This window comes from Amblyomma americanum, chromosome 8 (genome assembly GCF_052857255.1).
Source record: "Amblyomma americanum isolate KBUSLIRL-KWMA chromosome 8, ASM5285725v1, whole genome shotgun sequence".
In the NCBI taxonomy this organism is placed as follows: domain Eukaryota; kingdom Metazoa; phylum Arthropoda; class Arachnida; order Ixodida; family Ixodidae; genus Amblyomma; species Amblyomma americanum.
In genome coordinates, this window is record NC_135504.1 from 150,112,605 (window position 1) to 150,139,833 (window position 27,229).

The 27,229-nt window shown below is 46.6% G+C and overlaps 1 protein-coding gene and 1 pseudogene across 3 annotated transcripts in view; one reads left to right on the forward strand and one right to left on the reverse strand.

Annotated features, from left to right (window-relative positions):
• Positions 1–27,229, forward strand: part of LOC144102109 (DNA excision repair protein ERCC-6-like) — a 243,715-nt gene that overhangs the window by 145,536 nt on the left and 70,950 nt on the right. For all 3 annotated transcript variants that reach the window (XM_077635397.1, XM_077635398.1, XM_077635399.1), the window contains exons 12-13: positions 1,883–1,999; positions 26,048–26,143. In XM_077635397.1, coding sequence (XP_077491523.1) covers positions 1,883–1,999; positions 26,048–26,143 — 213 coding nt within the window. The remainder of the gene's footprint in view (positions 1–1,882; positions 2,000–26,047; positions 26,144–27,229) is intronic.
• LOC144101599 (uncharacterized) lies at positions 6,478–8,076 on the reverse strand (annotated as a pseudogene).

The following is a 27,229-nucleotide window of genomic DNA, read 5'->3' on the forward strand; positions in this document are numbered from 1 at the left end:
CTCCGAAAGCCAGGAAACAGCAAGCTCTCGAAACCAAGCAGTGCATTATGAGGCACATCGAGAGTGGTTTGAAAAAGGCTACAGTGGCAAAAAAGTATGGTGTCGCCGATGCTACTGTGTCCACCGTTTGAAACAAGAGCTAAAAGTTACGACAACTGCTGCACGAAGGCTCCGCTTTGCTTGCAAGGAAGCCAATTCGTGCGTCGTAGTATGAAGATGTTCATTTCTGGAGGCTGTGCGCTAAAAAAGATGTTCACAGGAAAAAGGAGACAACAGGACAACAGCGCTTCTTTCCTGTTGTCTCCTTTTTCCTGTGAACGTCTTTTTTAGCGCACAGCCTCCAGAAATGAATATGTACCAACTAGCCCGTCAGAAAGTCTTACCAGTGTGAAGGTGTCGCCGCTTTGTTTGCGCAGTTTCTAGAGGTCTGGGCCCAGAGTGTTCCTGTGAGTGGCTCGATATCGCAATCCAAGGCCAGGTGCGTTGCAAACATTTTGGGGCATGATGGTTTCAACCCATTGAATGATTGGATTCAGCGTCTCAAGGACCGGCACGCGATAAGCTTGTCGCCGACCTCGACAGCGTTGTGTGTGAAGTAGCCGCCACAGATGAAGACATCGTGGCAGCGGTGCGCGGTTGCGATGAGCTTCTATTCGAGGATGAGCCTGACGAAGTGAGTGAAAGCGCAGCAGAAGTTTCGTGCAAGGACGTGCTCGACGGTTGCAACAAACTGCGCTTCTACTACACTCAGAGAAACCTCAGCGAGCAAGCGCTCAAGTGCCTCACTGTTTTTGGAGATGAAGCCATTAACAACGGAGTTCAGTTGCAGTGCCAGACTAAAATAATGTCGTTCTTTCATTCATCACAACAACTCGTCAAAAAGATGCAGTAAACTTCTTTGTTGCCTGTGATTGCAGTGTTGTGCGTCTGATGCGTTGTGAGGTGCACTTTGAAAGGTAGGCTGGCCATCCTGAAAACGCAAATGCATGCAAAAGCTACGTCTTGGTTACAGTGCAGTACCATTTATAACGCAGATTTTCCCTACTCCCGTGGTATGTGTTATAAGCGGTCTATGTTGTACTCACCTACGGGGCAGAAATGTGTAGGCTAATGAGAAGGATTCAACCTAAGGACAACTCAGCGAGCTATGGAAAGAAAAATGATAGGTGCAACGTTAAGAGACAAGGAAGCGGGCAGAGTGGGTGAGGGAACCAACGTGGATTAATGACATCCTAGTTGAAATCAAGTGGAAGAAATGGGCTTGCAGAAGGCATGTAATGCGAAGGCAAGATAACCGCTGGTCCTTAAGGAGGGTAACAGAGTGGATTCCCAGAGAAGGCAAGCTTAGCAGGGGTGGCGGAAAGTTAGGTGGGTAGATGAGATTAAGAAGTTTGCAGAGTTGGGGTGGCTGCAGCTGGCACAGGAGGGAGTTAATTGGAGAGGTATTGGGGAGGTGTTTGTCCTGGCAGAGTCAGGCTGATGATGGTGAATGGGCTCTGTAAAGCGTTAAGCTGAAGTTCTTTATGCAGCCGCTCTGTGAGTACTTCACTGCATGCGAGTAAGGTTATAATTTATAACTCTTTTTGATGCTTTTAGTTTGTTAGTGCAATAATTACTGGGTTTGCCTTTGCCCTGTGCTAAATGGCACCAGCTCCGGGCACTTGGAGAAGCCCAGCGACTGCCTTTAAAGTTAGTAAAAACAAGGAAGAAATGAAGGGCTGTATGCTTTATTAGGCAAAACATGTCTGTTTTGTACAGCTGCTCCCCTTACCTGAAGGTCTTAAATAGCCACACTGAACGCCTTGTAGTTAGATGAACGTGGCACTTCATTTCCCTGAGAATGTCTCTGGCAGGAAACGGGGCCTTCCTTGTCTGTGTGCAGGTGCAGACGGCGTACCGGTGTGCCTCTGCCCTGCGGGACATCATCCGACCCTACCTGCTGCGGCGCATGAAGGAGGATGTCCGCTCACACCTGCAGCTGCCGGCCAAGAGTGAGCAGGTGGGCCCTTTCGGTGGGGGTGCCGCAGGGAGACAAAATGAATGTTCCAATCTTCCCAGCAGTAAATGTGTCCTTTGTTGCCTAACAGATGTCATTGTATGGTAGGGCTGTTCTTTGCTATGGTAGGGTTGTCCATTTACTGGCGTGATGTTGGCAGAACTGCTCCACACACACACTGCTTTCGGCTGTCCAGGCAGGCATAACCTTACCTTAGTTGGCACCATTGTTTAAAGATGTTTAAGGACTATAGACGCCAACTTTTCGCTCCGGTGTTTTCTTCTTTTAGACAGTGCATTAGATATTAGCATACATGAAGCACCCCCCTAAGGCAGCCAAATAATTTATTGAAGCACTACACAGTGCCTGCTTGTGGTTTTGACCTTCAAGTGAGCCAGAGGTCAAACCCCTTACAACCACAGATATATGCGAGACAGTTACTGGGCCGTTTCCTTTCTTCAAAACCAATTTTCTTCAAAATAAAAGGAAAGGGGCATAACTGGGAGGGAGGACTAGTGGCAGTAGTGAGAGGTGTGTTGGCATTCACAATGTTGCAGCAGAAATGGGCCAGCACTGAAGCTATTCTTTGTGTTCATTGGCATTAGTGTTGACAATGACTCTGCTCATTTTGAGGGAAGGAAAGCGCATAACTGGCTCCCTGGGGCAGTGCACGCACTTTGAGGCAAGGGGGGGTTGGGAGAGAGAGATGTGGGCTGCATGCATTAGTGCTGACAGTGTTGTGGCAGACAGGCACCACTGCAGCAGTAAGCCACAGTGTTCAATGGGTGACCAACCTCTCATGACTAACCACTAATTTAAACACCACCGGGCACGGTGGGCACATTGCTATCAAGGTCTGAGGCCAAGCTGTGTCTCCTTGCCCGATACAGCACACCTTTCGCTCTCTAACCAGGTTCAGCAGTAGTTGAACTGCAACTAATTTTTGATTGAATTTTTTCTTGACGTTCTTTCAGTTTCAATTTCATCAACCGAATGACGCTATGACGCATACTTGAACTTAAGGTCACGTTAGGCACAAAAAATGGCAGTATAACTGCTGATACGTTGTTTGTTAATTCTAGCTTTGAAACCGGCTGGTTTCAGTGCTGTAGTCAATTAAAACTGCATATCAGCATCTAAATTGCAGTTTTTCCATGCCTCATGTGATCTAAAGGTCAGTTGCACGTTACAGCCATTGCTTTGTTTATGGAATTAAAACCGAAACAGCTTCAAGAAGAAGTTCAATTACAGTAGAACCCCGCTATAGAAAAGTTGAATGCAGTAAAAACACTGATATAGACCTCCTGCATGTTTGTAAACAAACGAGGTGGCGCTGCAGTCGCTAGCGAGCTCGTGGTAGGCAAAAGGTCGGGGAGTGGCGTCGCGGATAGGTGTTGAGAGCGGGTGTTCAAGCCTTGTAGGCGCGTTTCCAGTTTCTGCGAATCATAGCAATGGTCGATGCTTCCAACTTAGTAATTTGTTGAAGTACACGAGCTCGCGTTGGCCACATGCGGCCTATAAAGAGAAATAGTTTGCCACTGTATTATATATATGGTTAGTAGTAAACATGTAGAAAGCGTTCCTGCCATTTATTTATGCGCTAGGCATTGAATAAAACAAGTTTTGACACTCTGCACTAGCCGGAATGATTTTACTTCGGGACAATAGTGAGGGGAAGTGCTGGCCTTGTTTCGTCGGAGCAGACATGCGCTCATCGTCTGCTGACATACGTACGTGTCGCGCTGTGCGAAAAGTGGAGACAGCGTCGTGTCCCTGATCTCCTGTCTCGCTTAGCGCTGTTTTTAGCCGCATGACCACGCACCAGCCAGGCCGACTTGTCCTCTTGTTAAGCGGGTCGATTTGGTGAAATTTTTTGATTTCTAGAATTATTTTCTTTCCTAGCCCTGAAGTCTAGTTTCGTGACGAAAAATTATAGCAAAATATTGAGTACAAATTTATCAATTACGCTTTTTAGAAGTGTGGTCGTCAAAAATTGTGAGGTAATTTCTTTGATTTCAGTGCCGCATTTCTTTGACCAAAGCGAAAGCGAAGATGCTATAAACGAGGGAATAAACTTTAAGGTTGTTCGTTTTGTGACCTCTCACATTTTCTGCGACTGGATCACTCACCTTCGTAATTCGCATGAAAATCAAATGATTCCATTTGTCGCAAACTATTCCTGAGACGTTGAGGGGCGTAATAAATCTCTCGATTTTTTTCCCTACGCGTGCAGTACTGTGTTAGTTATTCCTTGTAAGAAACGTTTTCATGTAACTATGCATGCATAAGTACTAATCATATAGAAAAAGAACTAATCGCGTCATCGTATAGAACAGGGCTTTATGTACATGCTGGCATAAAAAAACTGCGCACTATCTACTCAATTATTTAAGACCTTTGGGGGACTTGGCAACGGTGTTAATTACAATTATCCAGAACTGCACCAGGTACAGCTATAAATAAAAGGAATTACTGAAACTAGCGTAGGAATTTCATATTTGCACCAAATTTAGTTACATATTGCATGCATGAATAACGAAAACACTTTTCATTGCCGCGTCCCCTCTCAATCTCGCCACGTGTCTGTTAGTAGCACGCCTGCGGCTGCTTCTTTCCAAACAAGCTTCGCGATCATGTACTACCTCATGAAACATGACACATGCATGATGCAATGAAAAAGCATATAGCGTTTAGCACACTTAAGGTACGCTATTCTAAGCACACCAACGCGACCGCGCAAGATTGACACAACTTACCAAACTTCTTTCTACTCGAATGAAATAATTACGTCGTCATATCAAGAAACAGTTTCAAGTAAATATTAAATGTCATAAAACGCGCCATTAAAACATGGTGTGCTATTAACAAAAAAACGCATTCCTTGGGGGCGAGTGAACTTAGCTGTCGGCTCCCTGTGCACTCCGGCTCAAGGTGATAAGTACGTGTGCAGCTGCATATGTCTTTTTTTTTCCTTGAGCAATTATCAGCCTACTATCCTGAAGTTCAGGTGCATGAACGCAGTAACTTGCATGCTATTAAGTGCATTGAGTGGCAGTGCCTATCGACTCCCAGACTTCGCGCTTTACCACCGTGGCCCAATGCCTCTTAGCCAGTTTTCGAATGCGGCATTTATGCGCGAGAAACCTATCGAGGCTAATTTAATATTTTTTATGCTACTACGCGGATCCAGCAGTGACGCAGCTGGTCAATACACGCTGCTTCTGCAGTGCACAGGCTTGAAGCAGCTGCCGGTAGCTGCGGCAGCTGCGGTAGGCACGGGCAAGCGGAACCTGTTTTGCCTACCATGCCAAAGTCGCTGCTAACATCAGCGCCACCGCATCTTCGTGACGTCGCGGGGTGAAGGAGGTCCATAGTTAAGTGAAGCTGCGGTCCTATTTCACCTCCTATAGACGACTGTACAATTTTATTCCGGCTACAGTAAAGATTTTCTTTCGAAAAAAACGGCTACATTGAAGAGCGTCTGGCCATGGCGACGTACCTGAGTACCTCCCGGGGAGTGATGACAATGCGGCACACGTGAGGCCGATATTCGGAGGTAAATGCATACCTTAAGAGTGGAGACTTGGGCTTGTTGGTTTACAATCATGTTGGGAACAGCGCTAACACAGGACGGAGCGAGAGAGACAAATTCAACTTGCTGTGCCAAAACATGGCGAAGAAAAAAGGCATGTGCTCAGCTCATGACTAAAGAAACTTAAGGGGGGATGCCCCTCTTAGAACTTTTTTCCTTATTTATGGGTGGATCTGGTTGAAACTTGCACCATTTGTATATTTTTGCATGCTAATTTCAAATATCTGATTAGTTTTCTTGTAGATGAAAGTTTTCAAAAATTTCACCTAATTCATGTTGCTCATTTGGAGGTGAGCTAATTACTAAACGCTCTATGGCATGATGAGAATAGACCTGCCAGAGTGATCTAGAAGGATCATAGAGTGCAACAAGACAAGAATTAATGTGCTAGAAGAATTTCAACCAGTTACACCTAGTCAAACTTTTGTGACAAAAAGCCCAAGTTGGCACCTAAGATTGATAAATAATTTTGTAAATGTTGCCATGTAATAACTGAACATATTTCAGTCATAATGCACGGTCCAAGAGTTTTTCTTTCTAACAGAACAAGAATGAAAGCTATAGCACAAATAGTTTAAGAGGTATCGCTCCTCAAAAATTGCAGAACCCTGAAAATTGCAGTTTTGATAAGAGAAAATACATCTCATAGTATCTACATGTAAATTATGTCAATGATTAATATGTCAACATGATCAGAAACTAGTGGAAAGTGAACTAAAGCAAAAATGAATGGCTTATGCCAATTTCAGCCTAAGTTATGCAATCAGAAACTTTTGAAAGGAATGGTCCATTTGGGTACCCAAGACAGATAACCTTCTCAGTAAATTTTTTCTTGTGGTCATTGCATTTACCTCGGTATCATGTGACTCACAAGGTGTTCCCTTTCTAGCAAAAAAAAAAAAAAAAATTATAGCAATAGCAAGAACAGGACAGGAGATATTAATCTTTCAAAAATGCAACACCACCAAAATTGGGGGATTGTGAGAAGCACTCAAGCCTCACAGCATATTTAATCAGGAAAGAAAACCCCAAAGACCTTCGCATGCTTTAAAAATGCACCAGGAGCATAGTCGGTGTGCATGCTGTCGCGGTGTTTCTTTTTTTCCGCTTTAGCAAAGCCAAGCGAAGCCGCCTGCTTCTTCGCAGAACGCATGTTACGCCGCAAGTCCTTTTCTTCAGCTCTCTTGGAGACAGTTGCTGGCACGTTCGCGTTGCATTCTTGCAGAATTGCTGTTGCTGTATGCTTGCAGCCGGCATTGAAGCGCAGCACAGCTTCTGCTGTGGCTGCGTCCACAGCAAACAGTGACGAATGCTGTTCTTTGCGGATCAAGGTCCAGATCATCGAGTGGAAGCTCTCGTTTGAATTCTGGGTCTTCCCCCGAATGCACCTCTGCAGCAGGCTCTTCTCTGATAAGCGACTGTACACGGGCAAAAGAGCTTCAGCCACATCGCTTGGCAGACTGTACTTATGCTTCGGTTCGGGCTCCTCTTTTGCTTTTGCAGCGTTGTGGTGGCACCAAGACTGCTCACCAGTGGGACACAAAGTGTGATTGGGGCAGTCATCAGTAGACGTGATGTGGTAATAGGTCGCCATCACGGCTCGCTGCATGGCATCCACATTACCTATATTTGACCTTAGCGCTCGGCCATAATATATAGCTAACTTGTCAACTAGATCAGCTGTGAGCCTTCCTCTGCCACCAAGACTTTGTTTTCCTGCACCCTTGTGCCTCTGCAAGAGGTTGCACAAAGCTGCTCCCATACGCTTGTGCACATGGTTTATGCAATCCTCCTTGACTACTTCAATGTAGCCATAGATTTTAGCATCTTGAAGGGCATTAAACGTGCAACTGTCCCCATCGCATAACATCGTTGTGCAGCGCATGTTGTGGCACTGTAGAGACCTCTCAAATAGAATTTTGCCTGCCTCTACCTTCATTTGGCCAGCCTTGCAGTTGGTGTTCTTTTGGCACTCGTGACGCGATCCCCAGAGTTCATAGCCGTCAGTGTTCGGCTTTGGGCCAGTTTCGCAGCCCAGACAAAAGTTTGACAGCACCACATAATCGAGCACATAACCAGTGAAGAGTTCCACTACGGCACCGACGCCTATATGTGACGAGTACCCGCGCGTCATCCATGTGCCATCGTAACACACGGCAATGTTCCCCCTGTGTCCAAAACACAAGTCATCATATACCTTCGCCACTGCCTGCGCGGCCTGTGCCATAGCTGCTGCGGCTGCTCGAGTAGCAGCAGGTTGCAGTGTGTTTTTCAAGTGCCGTTGAAATGTCTTGTTGTGCATGCCACGCCGCGACAATCCCATCGCCGAAAAGATATCGTTCATTGCTGTCTAAGCATTACCGGTCGACAGCATTGCTCGACTAGCAAGAATATTGAGCTCGAAAGGATTGCACTTTTTCTCACCGTCAACCCTCCGCGACTCGGCCGCAATCTCACCGTAGTTGTCATATAGCACGATAAGTTTCATAGCTCTGGTCGCTGGTAATCAACCTCACGCATCCGCGACACGTTTTGCACCGCATGGCATCCAAGAGGACGTTCGCAACGCTGAGGTCAATTATTGCATAGGAGGCTGTTCCGTCTGCATCTGATCCTGCGGACGCACCACTTGCATCGGCGAACAGCACGGTCTTTCGTGCCGGCGCCGGCGTCGATTCCAGTCGATCAAGTGTAGACTGCTCACGGGCACTCGCTTGAGTTATGTTACTGTTAGTGACAGGCGCGGTGTCAATTCGTACGCGACTACAATCGGCACGAAGAACACCGCCGTTATCCAGCGGAGACGGAGAAGCGTCGCCACTCGCAACGTGACCGTCACGCAATCCCGTACCTCTGGCGCTTGCTTGTTGCACAGTATGCAACAATGTCGCGTCATTAACACGTTTTTTTCCTTTTGCATGCTTTCGCCCGAACTTGTGCACAGAGCGGTACTTCTTTGCACCTCCTGGTGTGGTTCTCGCGTTGCACTAGCGTGGTCGGCAGGAAGACGAAATGGCGTCGCCGGGCATCCGCTTTCCATGGCTAGTTGCCGGAACCAACCAGACGACGCCATTTTGATCACGTGCCTAAACCGGCCAATAGCAGCGTGCGCCGCTGTTTATTTTTCTTTCGTTTTTGTGGCGAAGGCGGCATGTACAGGGTTGCTGCTCGAAAGAAAAAATAAGCCGAAAGCCTGCGCTTTCGAATGAGACCAAAATGGCCGCGGTAGAGCGCATAGTTTTGATGCGCCGGGCGATCGAAATTGGGTGTCGTTTGTCCACAATTTAAAGGGCAGTGGGTGTGGCACTGCATTTTTAAATCGCTATAGCTTCTTAATTACGGGGGGTATAATGATGAAAATTTGCATACAGATGCGGAATGGTGCGAGGAACACGAAAATTAAAAGATTGAAAAACTGATTTTTGGGTCGATTTTCGGTGCCAAAGAGCCGTGTCCCCCCTTAACTAGAGATGAACCGGCAAAAAAAATGAACGGGGGTAACAGCAGCGTGACTGGTAAAAGCAAACAAGAAAAAACAATAACAAGGGTAAAAGGGATGAAAAGAAAGTCTCTCTGGCCTTCCTCTCCACTTGTGGACCACGCATTGACGTTCCCGGGACAGCGGCTTCACTAAAGCTGCAGGCACAAAGCTTTGGCAGTCTGATAAGGAAGGTGGATATGTCATCATCAGCATTTATTAACCCTTATGGGTCTCATAGGTACATTACATAAGGGGAGGGGGGGATACATAGTGTCCGATGGTCATACATATGAAAAAAGGCAAACAAAATTGAGAGAACTAGGAAAAGTAAAAGAGAAACAAATTAATATAGTCAATCAAAGAAAATGTCAAGAAGAAGAACGCAGAAATACACACTACAGTAATAGAACGTGTCCGATAAAGTGCTTGGTCGATTTACAGTGCATCGTAGCTGACACCGGGTATAGAAAAGTTTTATTATTCTTGAAAGTGTTCGATGAGTAGCTGCCTAAAGTTGGAAGGATTATTCTCAACAACAATGTTTTCGGGTAGGTTATTCCAGAATTCAATTGCACAAGGAAGAAGCGATTTGTTGAATGCATTGGTGGAGCCGTGCAAGCGTTGTATGCTAGAGGAATTAAATAAACGGCGAGATGATCGTACCGGAGTGCGCAGAAGGTTTTCCCGAAGTGCTGGAAAGTTAAACTGCAGTTTGTGGACGAGGCAGAGAATTGAAATTTTTTGGCGAAGCGCTAATGATTTTAGACCGAGGGATGATTTCATGACAGTAACACTGAGCCGAGGTTTGTACTGCGAGGTGATGAAACGTGCTGCCCGGTTTTGGATGGCCTCTAGTGAGTCAGTCAGGTAGGCCTGGTGAGGGTTCCATATTGTTGAGCCGTATTCCAGTTTGCTGCGAATATATGTTACATATGCTAGTTCTGTGATGGCTGTGGGAGACATGGCAAGTGATCTCCTGATGAATCCAAGTGTCCTGGAAGCACTAGCGCATAATTTCGTTATGCGATCTGCCCATGTTAGAGTGGTCGATATCTCAATGCCGAGGTACATGTATGAATTAGTTTGAGACAAGGCTATGGAGTTCAAGGTGTATGGAAAATAGAGATTGGAGCGTTTACGTGAAATGTGCATGAATTTGCATTTTGAAACATTGAGCTGCATTAGCCAGTCGGAGCACCACTTTTGGATTCTGCTGAGATCATCCTGTAATATTGTCTGATCACCGCGGTTACTGATGCGGCGATAGATGACACAATTGTCAGCGAAAAGATGGACGGTTGATGAGATACCAGAAGGTAGATCATTGATAAATATTAAAAACAGTAACGGAGCAAACACCGATCCCTGGGGGACCCCGGAGATCACTCTAGTAGTTTCGGATGTATGACCGGCGATGACTGTGAACTGTTGGCGGTTAATTAGAAGCAGTGGATCCAGGATAAAGTAAAGCGGTCGAGTGACAGACAGGAGAGTTTGGACATCAGACGTTGGTGGGGGACGCGATCGAAGGCTTTGGCAAAATCTAAGTAGATGATATCGGTTTGAAAAGAGGAATCCAAATTTAAGTGAAGATCAGTAGTGAGCTGGCAGAGTTGTGTTTCGCACGAAGAGCCTGCCCTGAAGCCATGCTGATTGAGAAAGAAAAAAGAATTCTGATCGAGGTGAGATGCAATATGTGAGTATAGTATATGCTCGGAAGAGTTAATACAAAATACATGTCAACGAAATCGGTCGGTAATTCGAGGGAGATGTCAGTGCGATCTCCAGCTTTGAAAATTGGCACAACTCTGCTTATTTTCCAGTCCTCCGGAAGTTGGCTGGTTTCGAGAGATTGAGCGAAAATCAGTTGTAGGATTTGGCTTGTAACGTATTTTGTTCCTTTGAGAATCTTGGCGGGGGTGTTGTCTGGTCCAGGGGAAGTGGATGGTTTCAGATTGTCAATGAGATTTGAGATTCCCTTCGATGTGATGACAATAGGTGGCATAGGTGCATAATTAAGGTTAGGCAGGGCAAATCTTTTGCTTTCTGTGGGCTCATGGGTGAAAATGGAGGTGAAATACGTGTTCATTACGTCGGAGCGCTCGAGATCCGTAACATCGGAGCCATCATGCGCCTTCAAAGAAATATTGTAGGAACGGCTTTTAGTAGGCATGACTAGGTTCCAAAATTTTTTGGGGTTCACCAGTATTATGTCTATGAGGTCGTGACAGTAAAAGTTTCTTTTTGAAGATCGTTATGGCTGTGCGTATTCGCGTAGGCAATCGATGTATTTCTGCCACCTCACAGTGCATCCTGATTTCTTGGCAATGCGGAAAAAGCGTTTCTTTTGGGAGAATTTCCTCAGTGCATTTGAGTACCACGGTTTACTTGCGTCCCCTCGGATACAGATGAGCGGGACATAAGCTTCTACAAGAGATAAAAGATTTTCTTTAAAATGACACCAGTTTTCATCCACTGATTTCGTGTGTCTGGAAATTCCAAAAGTGCGAAAGAGATCCTCGAGATGGGCATTGATGCTCGCAAAGTCAGCCTTTGAATAATCTCGGATATAATTAATAGACGGCTGGCGGATAAGAGTTTCAATGGAAAGGTTGAAAGATATGAGGCAGTCATTGCTTAATCCACTAGTACACAAAAGCGATTCGATCAACTCAGGGTTAGAAACGAGGACTAGGTCGAGAATGTTTATACCTCGCGTTGGGACACACACTGCTTGAGAAAGGTTGAAGGTAAGGATTAGTTCTAAAAAGTGTTTGGATTGCCGAGAAGACGCAGTCAGGTTTTCCCAGTCGATATCAGGAAAATTGAAGTCCCCACACACTGTGAGATTGGCGTGAGGGAATCGAGACTGCAGGTCCTCAAGTACAGAGTGAAGGTCATTAACAAACGAGGGATCGGTATCAGGGGCTCTGTAGCATGCAACTAGCACGTTGGTATAAGACGGAAAGGAGATTTTAATGCGCAAAATTTCATAATCGCTGGTAAGACTAACTAGGGCAGAGGAAAGGCTTGATTTCACCAGAGCAAGGATGCCGCCTCCCCTGCGGCCTACTCTGTCTCGCCGGTACACGTGAAATGACTCATTGTCGTGAAGTAGTTCGAAATCCTGATTATCGGGTGTAAGCCAAGATTCAGCGAATAATGCAATGTCTGGGATGTGGTCATCAAGAAGGGCTTCAACTGTTTCTTTTTTTGGCATGTAACTTCGAATATTTGTTAGCAAAACCGAGGTTTTATGATAGGCTGCAAATAGGGCGTGGGCACTTGGAAATACTAGAAAGATGAGATTGCGGATCCCGCGGTGCTTGCAGTAGTCGCTATGGTTTCAGCTCAACTACGGAATCCATATCTGCATTTTAGACGAAATGCTTTTCTGCCAATGAGTAGCTTATCAAAACGAATCTTGAACGATGCTTTGCTTTGCTGACCGTAAGTTTCTTTCTAGCTAATCGAACCTTAGCTGAATAATCTTTGTGAACGGAAAATGCTGTTTTCTTAAGCTTCGGTCCAGCAAGCAATATTCTCGATCTGCCTTTGAAATGTGCTAGATTGACAATGATTGGATGGTTTTGGCCTGTCTCAAAGCGACCAAAACGGTGCGCACGTTCGATCTGTTGGTTACCAATTGAAATTTCGAGCTTTTCGGAGCAAAAGGAAACAACATGAGCTTCGGACTGTTCCCAAGTTTCACTGAGTTCTTCTGCAATGCCGAAGAATAAAAGATTCGAGCAGCGTGAACGATTCTCGGCATCGTCATACTTATCCACCAACAGTTTAGCGTCGGATGAAAGCTTAGTGAAGTCAGAAGTGGTTTTAGGAGCAGCGCCACTTTCAGAGTTGACTGCTACAATTTTTTCAAGGATTTCAACGCGCGATGAAGGTCGACATACGGAGTCCTCAATGCTAGTTTGTGCGGATCTAATCATGGCAAGCTCTGAAAGGATGGCGTTCTGGCTCACTTGAATGCGTAGCACTGCTTGAGAGATTGATTCTAGACACGGAGGGACGTCGTTCTCGGCAGGACCTGGATTTAGTTCGACATCTCCTGACAAAGCGAGCAAAAGGCAAGTAAGATGAGCATTGAGACAATAGAAACCAGAAATACAGAGAATTTTTCGACAAGAATCAATGGTATCTTTGGGACACGACACCGCCAGCAAGAAACGGTCACTAGAACGGAGACATTTGGCACCAGGTAAGTAACTAACCTGTACAAGAAGAAAAGGTGTCTGCATGACCGGTTGGTTTGCGGTGGTGTGCCCCAAGTGGCTCCAGCAGGGCAGCGGCTTATGTAGTCGGGCAGTTCGGGCGGTAATAGTGGTATAGGGTTGCCAGGAGACGGTCCCGTTCATCGCCAGGAATCGCGGATGCAGGTGAAGCTTGTCCTCCGGGCTGTTTGCAGTGTCGGCTGGTAGCCAGGCGAAATGGTCGGTGCAGTGCACCGCGAAAGGGCACGAGCAGTGAGAGTCGAGCTGTTCCTTTGCGATAGTCCAGGATAAGGATAAGATAGCCTGTACAAGAAGAAAAGGTGTCTGCATGACCGGTTGGTTTGCGGTGGTGTGCCCCAAGTGGCTCCAGCAGGGCAGCGGCTTATGTAGTCGGGCAGTTCGGGCGGTAATAGTGGTATAGGATTGCCAGGTGATGGTCCCGTTCATCGCCAGGAATCGCGGATGCAGGTGAAGCTTGTCCTCCGGGCTGTTTGCAGTGTCGGCTGGTAGCCAGGCGAAATGGTCGGTGCAGTGCACCGCGAAAGGGCACGAGCAGTGAGAGTCGAGTTGTTCCTTTGCGATTGTCCAGGATAAGATAGCCTGTACAAGAAGAAAAGGTGTCTGCATGACCGCTTGGTTTGCGGTGGTGTGCCCCAAGTGGCTCCAGCAGGGCAGCGGCTTATGTAGTCGGGCAGTTCGGGCGGTAATAGTGGTATAGGATTGCCAGGTGATGGTCCCGTTCATCGCCAGGAATCGCGGATGCAGGTGAAGCTTGTCCTCTGGGCTGTTTGCAGTGTCGGCTGGTAGCCAGGCGAAATGGTCGGTGCAGTGCACCGCGAAAGGGCACGAGCAGTGAGAGTCGAGCTGTTCCTTTGCGATTGTCCAGGATAAGATAGCCTGTACAAGAAGAAAAGGTGTCTGCATGACCGGTTGGTTTGCGGTGGTGTGCCCCTAGTGGCTCCAGCAGGGCAGCGGCTTATGTAGTCGGGCAGTTCGGGCGGTAATAGTGGTATAGGATTGCCAGGTGATGGTCCCGTTCATCGCCAGGAATCGCGGATGCAGGTGAAGCTTGTCCTCCGGGCTGTTTGCAGTGTCGGCTGGTAGCCAGGCGAAATGGTCGGTGCAGTGCACCGCGAAAGGGCACGAGCAGTGAGAGTCGAGCTGTTCCTTTGCGATAGTCCAGGATAAGATAGCCTGTACAAGAAGAAAAGGTGTCTGCATGACCGGTTGGTTTGCGGTGGTGTGCCCCAAGTGGCTCCAGCAGGGCAGCGGCTTATGTAGTCGGGCAGTTCGGGCGGTAATAGTGGTATAGGATTGCCAGGTGATGGTCCCGTTCATCGCCAGGAATCGCGGATGCAGGTGAAGCTTGTCCTCCGGGCTGTTTGCAGTGTCGGCTGGTAGCGAGGCGAAATGGTCGGTGCAGTGCACCGCGAAAGGGCACGAGCAGTGAGAGTCGAGCTGTTCCTTTGCGATAGTCCAGGATAAGATAGCCTGTACAAGAAGAAAAGGTGTCTGCATGACCGGTTGGTTTGCGGTGGTGTGCCCCAAGTGGCTCCAGCAGGGCAGCGGCTTATGTAGTCGGGCAGTTCGGGCGGTAATAGTGGTATAGGATTGCCAGGTGATGGTCCCGTTCATCGCCAGGAATCGCGGATGCAGGTGAAGCTTGTCCTCCGGGCTGTTTGCAGTGTCGGCTGGTAGCCAGGCGAAATGGTCGGTGCAGTGCACCGCGAAAGGGCACGAGCAGTGAGAGTCGAGCTGTTCCTTTGCGATAGTCCAGGATAAGATAGCCTGTGCAAGAAGAAAAGGTGTCTGCATGACCGGTTGGTTTGCGGCGGTGTGCCCCCACGTTCTGCTAGCGTGGTTCTGATAGATAGCGTGGTTCTGAGTTCAGAGGATTTCAGCTACAAGTTGAAAGAAGCCGTGCTTAGCAGCTTTCATCAGGTGAAGGTGCGTCCGGGGAAGGCGAAGGCCTTGAGAAAGTGTGAACAAGCCAACCTCTGCCTTGACGCCTGCTTCACAGCCAGAACACACAAAGAAGGGTGCCCTTTCCGGGTCATTGTAAGTGAGCGCAGCACCTGGCAAAAACCGCTTGGCGTTTACGGGAACAATCCCCTACGCAGACTCAAGATTGAAGACCCCTACCTCGTTAGGAATTCCATGGCTGTGTCCAAATTCTTGCAGGAAGAGTGTGCCACTGGCATGAACGTTGATGTCGAGGACCTCTACTACTCCGTGCCGCATGCTGCGCTGATGGAAGCTGTGACTGACGGCATCGACAACCACGGAAATGTGCAGTTCCAGAACGCCGTCGGATGCAGCGTGAGCACATTCCTGGAACTATTAACCCTCTCTCCACTTCCCTGGTCAAGTTCGAAGGAAAACTGTATGCACAAAAGAAAGGCGTTTGCATCGGCTCTTGTCTTGCCCGATATGACAGGACTTTGGCAGCCAGTCTCGAGACCACAACACAGTACAAAATTTTCAAATATGTTGACAATTATCGGTAATTTTCAAGAACTCCCCGTGCCAAAACGCCTCTGAAGAGACCGTCTGCATCATCGCCGAATTCTCCTTACACCTGAAAGATCTCTCCATAACGGCTGAAAATTCATCCCACAGACTACAAGCTTCGCTTCCTGGATCTTTTGCTGCACCTTTCTCCTGGCCACCTCTGCCGGCAGTACGCACCCACACTCGTAGAAGAGCATGCTGCCATTTACCTCCGCGCGCTCGAAGCTTATCAAACGAGGTATCGCCGCATCCGCAATCAAAAACGCCCTCTACAGATGTTGCCAACGCCAAGTCTCCACCAGCTTCAACTCGCAGGTGAGTGTCCGCTGGTTTCCCGGAGGACCTGCTGCGCAGCCTGACGGAAAAACTTGTTCAGGAATACTGGAATACAGTTGCTGGTTTTTGGGGAAAGGAAATGGCGCAGTATCTGTCTCACAGGACACCTGGAAGGGATAAAGGAGGGACAAGAGAAGAAAGAAAGAAAGAGGACATGGAACCATCGATCCCGCAGAGTGGTTGTTCCCTATGTGCACAATGTGTCCCATAAGCTCAAGAAGATAGGTGCTAAAGGTTGAGTTCATGTAATTTTTTCTGCCATGAACAAACTTTGGTGCTCTGTGCAAATGTGTGAATAGGGAAGAGACTGAACGGATTGAATGTAAGAAAAAAATAACAGAATCCATTTGTGCAGTGTAAGAAAAATGTTGTGTACGAAATTCCACTTTCCTGCGGCAGATCCTGTGTAGGGCATACTGGAAGATGTATTAACGACAGGTTGCGCGAGCACATTAATTCTCAAAATGCCACTACGGGGTCTAAGCTACCCATTCACCGCACCAAATGCAAATAAATGCTCTCCCTTGCTCGACAAAACCCGCATCACCAAGAAATATTTCAGCCAGCTTGCTCGAGAAGTCTGGGAAGCTTTTATCATCAATAAGAAAGATCACAGTTGTGTCAGTGCGCCATCTATCACATTACTTTCAAAATAAATCGCTTTTCTTGGGCATCAGTCCTGACACTTTCCAGCTGCCTCCCCGATGTGCCTTTACTCTTGTTGGTGTTGTTCTTGTTTGTTTTCACCAGAAAATCCCCTTTTTGGTGTCATTTTATCGCCCATGCATGCAGGCTGCTATTTAGAGGCAGAGAAGTGGCACAGAACACAGCCATTCCCGCGCCACTACTGTGACATCGGCGACAAATCGAGCCACAGTAACTAAACACCTCGCATTCTAAAGCCATCACTGCACTCCATGAACTGATACACCAGCTGATGAAAATAACACAATGCCACAAACAAACACTAACACTTTGTTTGACAGAACGGTATCTTGAAACTCACCATTATTGCTGTTCTCCACGTAATCCTCCCGTACTTCCGGCAATGAGGGCTCAGGATTGTATACAACAAGCGCAACAAGCTTGCCGCCAAAACGAAGAAAGTGTGAATACGCGAAACAAAAATAGAAACGTGTGGAGAACCACTGGATCATGAAAACATTGCGGCCGATGCGGCAGCGCTGGTGGTGGCGCTAGCGACGTGGCTTATGATGATGCCCATGGCCACTGGGCTGCCTAAAGTCAAGAGAGTTCTAGTTATGGTTGTGGTTTTGAAATCGCGGCATTTGTGGCTGTCGGTCTAACTTGAGTTTCTTCAAATATGCGTACTGTACATGGATTGGCACACACAAAATGAAATGAAAGCATGTAATAGCCAATTGCTTGAAATAGTTTGGTCCTGAAAATATAAGACTGCGGAAGCAGCAATCAATAAAATCGAAAGGCAACAGAATTCCAGCGTGTTCACATATATGTATGCATTTTAAAAAAAATCTGGTTCTAGTAACTTATTAGCACATTTCCGAAACTTCCAATGTGCTGAAAGATCTCTGAATCCAATAGTCCCCTCAACATGCAGAGGATATCAATACATGCACATTGGACGTTATGACCATTTGTCGACATCCTCTGCATATTCATGGTATACTGGGATGTTGTTGAATCTGATAACGAAAATGTCTCCTGGTCTGGACGGGATTCCAGATATGTTTTTGTACTGCTATAGTGAAGTGTTATTCTATTCCTATCTTTTGTTATAATTTTTTGTGCGAGTCTATCAACTGGCAGTGTTCCCTCGGATTGCAGAGTTGCATGGGTTGTGGCAATGCTGAAAAAAGGTACAGCCTCATCCGTTACAAATTTCTATCCAATATCACTTGCATCTTCTTCTTGTAAACTTATTGAACACATTGTAGCCACTTATGTAACGTCCTCTCTAAATGACAGAGACATTCTATTGTCACACCAACATGGATAGAGAGAGGGGTTTTCGACTGTCACTCTATAAACGTCTGCAGTTCATAGTTTTGCTGACATTCTAAACAAGTCGGGGCAGGTGGACATTGTTTTTCTAGATTTTAAGAAAACTTTGGACCTTGCTTCACATGCCAAACTAATAAATAAGCTTGAAAATATTGGGCCTCCTCCTTTAATAATTACCTGGGTTTCTGCTTACCTTTCTAACCGCACACAGTTCATTCAAACAAACTGGGGCTTAATGTTAAAACTGTCTTCCGGTCACTTCTGGTGTGCCGCAAGGAAGTGTACTGGATCCATTATTGTTTTTGGGCTACATCAATGACATAGTGGATGTAAATTAGGGAACCAGTGCAAATTGGGCTTTTTGCCGATGATTGTGCCTTGTTTCTTGAAATAAGTGCAGTCGGTGGGAGATGAAGCTTAACCACGACAAAAGAGTCTTTATGAAAGTGGCCAATAAACAAAATAGCCTATCCTTTCCGTATGCCCTTCCAAGTCATCTGCTTGAAGAAGTTAACGAATGCAAATACTTAGGTGCTACTTTAACCAATAATCTTAGCTGGAAGAAGCATGTAACCAATATATGTACGTCTTCCTTAGGCATAGATTAAAAGGTGCCCCTTCTAGTGCAAAGCTTTTAGCCTACACATACACCATCAGACCAAAACTTGAGTACGCATGCGCCGTCAGGGACCCTTACACAGAACACAACATGGAGGCACTGGAAATGATCCAGCAAAAATCTGTACGATTCATGTTTAATAAATATCGCTCTACTGACTCTCCAACCACTCTTATGGTACAACACAATATGCAGATATTGCAAACATGAAGAAAAATTCAAAGTTGAAATTTTTTTTCTTACTCAAAAATAACAAACTCTTCATGAGCCCTGATTTATTTCCTAAGCTGATCACAGTGCGACTAACACGACAGCGTGACACGGAATCACTAACACCGTACAGTGCTAGAATCAATGCTTTCAAATAGTCATTTTTTCCTCACACAATAACTCAATGGAATGAACTCCTGCCTGAGGTTGTAAACAGCATCGATGCCATTGACAGAATTGCTTATTGATAGTTGTTGAGTTGTTTTTCCTTGTTCTTTACTATGTCCTATTACTCATGTGTTAGTTTTGTGTGATGTAATTTGCTGCATTTCTTTTTATGTATTTTTTTCTTGCACTTGGACCCATTTAGGGTCTGCAGTATTCTATCAATAAATAATAGATAACTTAGCCCAGAGGGTGCTGTGCCGCCAGAGCGTCAGCGCCCATGGCAGATATCGGGCACTAGTGTCGTGGACCAAACTGCAGCTTGGGTCGCCTATCAGCGTTGTCAAGTTTGCATATCTTTAGAATGTATTTTTGTCACTGCGATTCCTACTGGCCGGCCACTGAAGCCTGCAGGTTGGGACAGCTGCACCAGTTGCACCATTTTGATATAAACAAGATTTTCTGCTCCATGCAGCACTAAAAGCATTCCATTTGGTTGAAATTGTGCCTAAGACCAGGCAAGCTAGATTTTTTTTTGCCTATTATGGCTTTATGATTCTTGTGGAGGTGTTTGAACTTTCAAGGTTTGGAATAGTTTGCAAGTAGTTCGATTAGCGCTACACTTTAATTATTACAATTATTTGTTCTCCTGAAATTCTGAAGTTTCTCGTTCATGTGAACTTGTGGCCAGCTTTCATGGCATTTGCAAACAGCATTCGCGAGTTGCAGCATCTCCAACTTTTTGCACCAGTTAATTTGCTCATTGCTAGCAGAAGCGACTGCCAGCATGGCCACAGACCAAAAGGCACATTCTAGGCCTCTCTTAGAACCAGTGCATTGACGGCCACCAAGAGCCATGCGGCCGGTCAGAGCACGACCACACATGGCAGGCGAGGACACAGGTGGCGATGAACACCAGCTACCATAAAAGATGCCTCACTTACGGAAATGGGTCTTGGGAAGATAGCAAAATGGGCAGAGATGCAGCATGTCGGCAATCCTTCAAGCGCTTGACATAAACCAATTCTAGCCAGCGTATTTACACAATTTTAAGTCGACATGTTTTTTTACAATTTGAAAATCCGAAACGAGGGGGGGGGGGGGGGGGGGAGGGGGGGGTGTTGACTTACAATCGACACAAAGCGTGGCACCATAAATAAAGGCAAGCCAAACGAGATATCAGGAATGCTACAGCGGGGTTGCCGTTTTGCTGCGCAGCTCCATCACATTGCTCTTAGGGCTGGCTTTAAGCAGCTGTCAACGCGCAGAACCTCCCCGCACTCGGCGGCCGATGGCGGCTGTCGACAGGCAGCAAACTAGCACCCTCCTCCCCACACGTGGCTGCCGATTGCGGTTTGCTGATATGCGGTGGTGGCCCGATAACACTATTACATTCAATTCTTAAGGGGTAAGTTTAAGCATCCACCAATTTTTTTTTTTTTTTTTTTTTTTTGCTTTCAACTGCACACTTTGGGCTCAAGGGAGTGTCGGTATGTGATGGAAGGGCCGCTGTTCCAATTGTGACGGCATTGCCACTCAGAATGGCAGTGGTGCCGGGAGTGTCGGTAGCTGACAAAGAGCCGACGCCGCTCAGGCATAGTTTCCCTTTGGCTCTGACGCCTTTTACAACTGCCGGCCTCGTTTTACAAGGTTCTAATGTAGTGCTTTGTCAATCGTCATTTGTGCTCCCGGTCCAGCAAACATCCGGCGCTCGTGCATGACTACATTCAAGATGGCTGCCATTCTTTACACCGAAGAAATGAACAGCTGCGCGCCGGGCCGCAACTTCGACATTCACAACGGGTGATACAGGTGTGGCAGCCGCAGGGAGGCAAAGTTTTCAGCTGTCCCACGTGATGATGTGGTGTGGCTCTTTGCGAAGTACGGAATTTCGCTGCACAACGAGGTTAGAATGACTTGCAGTGGGACCACAGCAGCGATCACGATAGCAGCATTACTGAGGATGATGGTGCAAGTGTGGATTTGTAGTACAGTGACTAATACATTTCTGTTTTGGAATGTGCCCGCAGGCACACCCGTGCGTGGCAGCCGATAGAGCTGACGATAAGCGGCAGCCAGATAATGCTATCGTGTTCTACTGTTAAAGGCCAAGCTTAAACAACCTCCACATTTTTTTTTCTGACATGGGATATAGGGGGGGGTCAATTTACATTCGAGTCGACTTAAAATCGTGTTAATACGGTATATTCTGTTTCATGCAGAAGTAGTGCGTCTGCAAAACCATATTACTCCACCACATATCATTCATCCTTCTCGAAGCCTTGGTGAGTGTTCAGACGTAAAACGAAGAGCGTTATAAAATGAAGTGGTAGCGCTGAAAATTGCGGTACAAGCTGTGGGGCGCTCAGTACTTGAACCCTCTGGCTGTAAATTTCACTGTATGTGAACTACTTTTTGGGTGCAGACTTTGCCTGCGCAAACAGGCATGCTAGCTTTGGCAGCATTGCCTGATATGTATGAAGTGGAGTATGCACAATTACGACCAAAAAGCAGATGACAGGAATAAAAGCCTCACAGCTAACCTGCTCAACTGCTTCACATGCAGTGTGGCCCACCTGAATGATCTTTCAGCGTTAGTTTCGTTTCTGCGCCTTTGGTTTGCAGCAGCATTTGGGCTTGACCCACTACTTGCAGTGCAGCCAAATTGAGACAGTTTGCATCCTGTTGAGCATTCCACAGTTGGTCCCCTACTTACAGGCATTGTATACCAAAAGAATTTTCAGAGGTGTCTTGCTGCATTTTGCCAGCAGAGTGGTGCGCTATTTGCACCTTGTCACTCCGATAGTAACCTCCGACATCACTCAGCTGGTGAGGAAATATCAGACCATCTTACAGAGTTTCACAATAACAATATGATTATCATGACTATGAACAAAATAAAATATAACGTGGCCACGTAGTCTTGGTTTCTGAGCTTTGCACCTGTCCATAGCAATGGCAGGTGTTGGCCTACGCATTCGCCGGTGGTCCGAATCCTGCTGCACACGCCTTTCAGATGTCGACTGGCGCGTCGCTGGTACCGTGAAAGTCTGTTAATTTGACCCCCGTTAATTCTAAAAGTCGGATAACTCGACCTGCGAGCCTGGTCCCTACAAAAATGTAGAGCAGTCTATGGGGCTCGTTAATTTGGAGGAATGTTAGCACGCATTCTCCATAAAAAAGAATGCAGCGCAGCCCATCCTATGATTATTGTCATCGAAATGTGAGGGAGTGTGAGAGTAGACGAGGTGATGGCGGGGGAACCTTGGACATATATGTCAAAAGTGAAAAAAGTATCTTGGATGCTTTTGAGAGCAAAACCTTCAGTGCCAAAAGAAGTCGTTCTGCGATTGGTCGCAAACATACGTGAGGCCTATCTCCCTGTGAATGAGCCACTAATTTGTGCCCAAGCTGAAAGGTTCACTGCGAAAATGGACGTTGAAGATTTTAAAGCTTCTTGCTCGTTTCAAAAGCAAGCACAGTACGAATTTTAAGAATGTGTACGTGGAAAGAGTCTCCGTGAGCGAAAAAGTGATTGAGGAGGGATGGACCATCGGGCTTTGTGACCACCTGGCTGCGCATGATGCTAGGAATATTGTTACGTGCACAGCAGGCCCTGAGCATGTCTGGGGCGTCAATTTAGGACGTTCTGCGATGGAGGCAGAGAGCTGAGCCCAGCCAGGCAGACCAGCTTTTTTTTTTCTCTACGCTTCCCATTTCCTCCTCTTTGTTATGGACACAAAGCACATTGCACTTTTCCCTCTGCAGACGAAGCCTCTCACAGCGAGCTAAGCAGTGTCCTGAGGGCTGAATCGTTTGAGCCAAGCAATATGCACCACCTGGGCCTTTCGTGAACATCGGCCACTGTCAGTCGCTTCTCGGCCTATTACGGGCTAAGATCAAAGTGTAGTAAGGCGCAAGATGACATAGTTCAAATCACTCATGCGCTCAAGCACAACAAAAGGGCCAATGTAGTGGGACAGAGGCTTCTGACAGAAACCATGCTTGTGGAACGGCATCCACAACCACACTAAATCCCCAGGGTCATAGGAGATGGGCTGGTGGCGGATGTCGTAGCAGTGTTTAGAGCGCTGCTGTGAGTCCAAAATGCGGAGGCAGGCAATTCGACGTGCTTCTTCAGCTCGGCAGAGCGTGGCGTCGATCGAAGGCTCGTCATGGATAGAAAAAGAAGGATGGTGTCGCTACAGTGGCGGGGAACGCGAGCGCAACAAGCTAAAATGGGCTGTAACCAGTTGTTTCATGTTGTGCAGTGTTGTACGCATACATAATAAAAGGGAGGATGCCATCCCAGTTCTTATGGTCAGAATCGACGTACATTGCCAGCATAGTGGTGACGCTGCGTGCGGTTTGCGTGTTCGACGAGGCCTTTCGTTTGTGGGTGATACGGTGTCGAGTGACGAAATTTGCATTCGCAGCGACGAAGTAGTTCTTCGACTGGCGCCCATGATCACTGATCAGAACGCGAGGAGGTCCATGGCAGAGAATGACAAAGCACAGGAGAAAGAGACATATTGGAAGCAGTGGCAGACGGTATGGAGGCTGTTTCACAGTGCCATGTTAGGTGGTGAACACACATGATAACCCAGCAGTTACCATTCGCAGACACAGAGTTTCACAATAACAACATGATTATCATGACGATGAACAAAATAAAATATAGCCTGGCCACGAGCTCAATGCCTACTTCCTCAAATGGTGAAGTTAAAGGTGTGACAGGGTGTAGCTGGCCTGGCAAACACGATATCATCATCAGCCTGACTGTGCCCACTGCAGGGCAAAGGCCTCTCCCATGTTTCTCCAATTAACCCTGTCCTTTTCCAGCTGCATCCACCCTTTGCCTGCAAACTTCTTAATCTCATCCGCCCACCTAACTTTCTGCCACCCCCTGCTACACTTGCCTTCTCTTGGAATCCACTCTGTTACCCTTAATGACCAGTGGTTATCTTGCCTTCACATTACATGCCCTGCCCAAGCTCATTTCTTCCTCTTGATTTCAACTAGGATGTCATTAACATGAGTTTGTTTCCTCACCCACACTACCTGGTTCATGAAAGACATAAGAGCGCAAACTGGCAACACGGACGAGGCAGGGAACAGGACGAGCGCTACACTTTCAACAGGGTTTATTCAGGGAAGGGCGTATATATAGCCTCTGACCTTATCCATGCTCTTAATCTCAATTTGACAAACATCTACCTTTCACAGATATGCCTCAAAAAACATCATTTCACTGTGCCGGATAATAACCGAGGTATCACTGATGCAATTGTCACCTCGTTTCTTGATATAAAAGGCTTCCACGAGCTCATGTTCGGTCTTATCTCGGCTTTTCAGTAGCACTTTGCATTCAGGCAGTCGGGGCTTGCAGACTATACGTTTCTCTTTCGAGCATGCTTGGCAGTGGTCTGGAAGATGGGCTCCTTTCTTATTCAATGAATTCTTGTGTTCAAGCAGGCGCACATTAAGACACCGGCCGGTCTGTCCAACGTACACCTTCCCGCATGTAAGCGGGAACTCGTACACCACTCCTTTCTTGCAGCCAACAAGTGGCATTCGGTGTCTGATGGCGCACTCTTGCATTTCCTTTCTCCCAATACGTGAGCACATTCCGGCTAGTTTTTGCGGCGCTGAAAATACCACGTTGACGCCGTACTTATTGGCCACCTTCTTGAGATTATGAGAGGTGTGGTGTACGTAGGGTACAACTTCCGGCCTTTCCAGCCTATTTTTTTGCTTGGGCCACCTCAGGGTGAAATTAATGAGTGGTTTTAGCTCAAAACGCACTTTTTTTGCAACTTTAGTTTTTTTTACTTCAATGTACGCAGTTTCATCCCTTGTAACATTGCTTATAGGTACTAGACATTTAGAGACGCAAAATGGCTGTTTCCGAATTTCCGAGAGCAAGTTGGTATTTAAAGTAAAAAAACAACAAAAATAGTACATTTTCATATTTTTTTTTTTCGATTTTTAAAAAATATTTGTCGTATAAAGCAGCATGCTCCGAATTATATCGAAAGCCAGAATCTGAGCAAATGTCAGTGAAAAAATTGTGAAGTGTTTCTTAAAAAATTTGAATTTATTAATTATTGAGCAGTGCCTGGTTTCTCGCCTTTTCTAAATATTCAAACTGCGCTCACTTCACAAATAAATTTTTTTTCGGAAAAAATATTTCGGGCTTGGATTACGTACATTAGTACAAGTTTCTGTGAATTTTTTTGAACAAATTGGAGATGGTCGAGCGCAACGTCTGAGGCGTTTTGCTTGGAATGACCCATGTTGGAGAGGCTTTTGCCCTGCAGTGGGTGTAGTCGGGATGATGATGAGGTTAGGCATAGAAATGCCTAGCGCTCCCAGCACGTCACTGCAAGAAAGCGTCAAGCATGGGTTCTTGCTTCTTCTTTGCTTTGAGGTTACACAAAAGGTTTTGTATTGCCACTTTTATGTATCGAATTATTGATATATTGAACTATTTTGAGACTTCTTTCAAATTTGATGTATCCGGGTACTACTGTACATGCAGGGTAAGTGCTGTTCAAATAGACTTTGCAAGATATATTTTGCAGAGATATGTCCTCTTGAGTTAAATGGCATAAAACTTAGAAGAATTCAAGATCTGGCAGATGGGACTCAGAGCTTGATAGGATAGTATACCTAATTGTGTAGCAAATTTTTACATCAAAGTGAAACTTTTCAAGCATTGCTTGCTTGCAAACTTAAGAGATTTTGAAATAAAGGCCTAGAGACTTCAAAGTTTTTCTTAATCAATGCTTTATTGCTCCAAAGTGCTCCAGATTAGAAATTCTAGTGCTCCAGACTGCTCTTAAATTGTATTTTACCAGTATCACTGAATGTGGTGCAGTGAAGGTGAAAGAACCGTGATGCTGAGGCACATTTGGCGCAGGTGCTGTTCTGCCGCCTCACGGACCACCAGCGGGAAGTGTACAGGCAGTACCTGGACTCACCCGATGTGGCCAGCATCTTGGTGGGACGTCTTCAGGTAGCGATTTCTTCACACTTGTGGTGGTAGAAATGAATACTGTTTTGTAGCGATAGCTACATTGCGGTAGCATTTCGAGCCTTCAGCGTGGCTGCGCCGCCACGCTGTCACGTGATTGGTCGCGTGGTGCGGACTAGCTGCCGGCGGTGCAGCGCCGTGGCTGATCACGTGGTTGGTCACGTGACCAGCCATGTGGTGCGGAGCAGCTGCTGCTGCCGGCGGTGTGGCGCGACGGCAAAACCGAGCTGCCAGCGAAACGGAGTGGTGAAAGACTGACTTTGCAGTTCAACTGACCAAGTTCCACACGGCCAGCTGTAGCTATCGCGTCACTCCAGGTTTAACCAGAGCTAAACCACCGCCAATTTTTTTTCTCTTGCAGCTTACTCAGCTGGCCACTGTAATCTCCTTGATGCTGTGCACTACGAGCTCAGCGTTAGAGACACCAGATTCTGCCTTGCCATATAGAAAAGTGTATGGGATGTTGGAGTACACAAACAAGGCATGTGCCTGGCTGATGATGATGGCTCAGGTTGTGAGTTTGGGATTTTCGGGGCAACCTGCATGTTTTGGCAAGCCCATGTAGTGTGTTGAAGTGTGGGGCATTGCCCATATAGCAGGCATGTGTGTGGGTATAATGCAGGTGTGGGCATGTGTTTGTCTGCTGCTGTCTCTAGGCTGCGGCTTCTTCCTGCATGAGCTTCTTGTGCAATGGGGGCTAGATTTGCCGATTTAGCTGGTGGTAGGCAAGGATTCTATTGTACAACTTGCGGTTAGTGAGAGCTCGGGCTACTGCGTGCATACCCTGATTGCCACTGGTGTCCAGATGAGTACTGTTTCAAAAAGTTGGCATTTTCACGTTGTTGAAATATGGCATGTGTTGGCTGATGTGTGTTCATTTGCGTAATTTCGACATGCCATAGGTTTTGTCATTTGCGCAGCTGGAGGCCATTGCGCGAGCGATGGCCATCTCCTCTGCTTCTGTGATTTTGGAGGTTCGTGCGGGGGTGGCTGAGCCCATCTGCAATGTGTGGTCAACAATACAAGCGGCGATTGCACGTCGGGAGGCATATTGTGCTGCATGTGTGT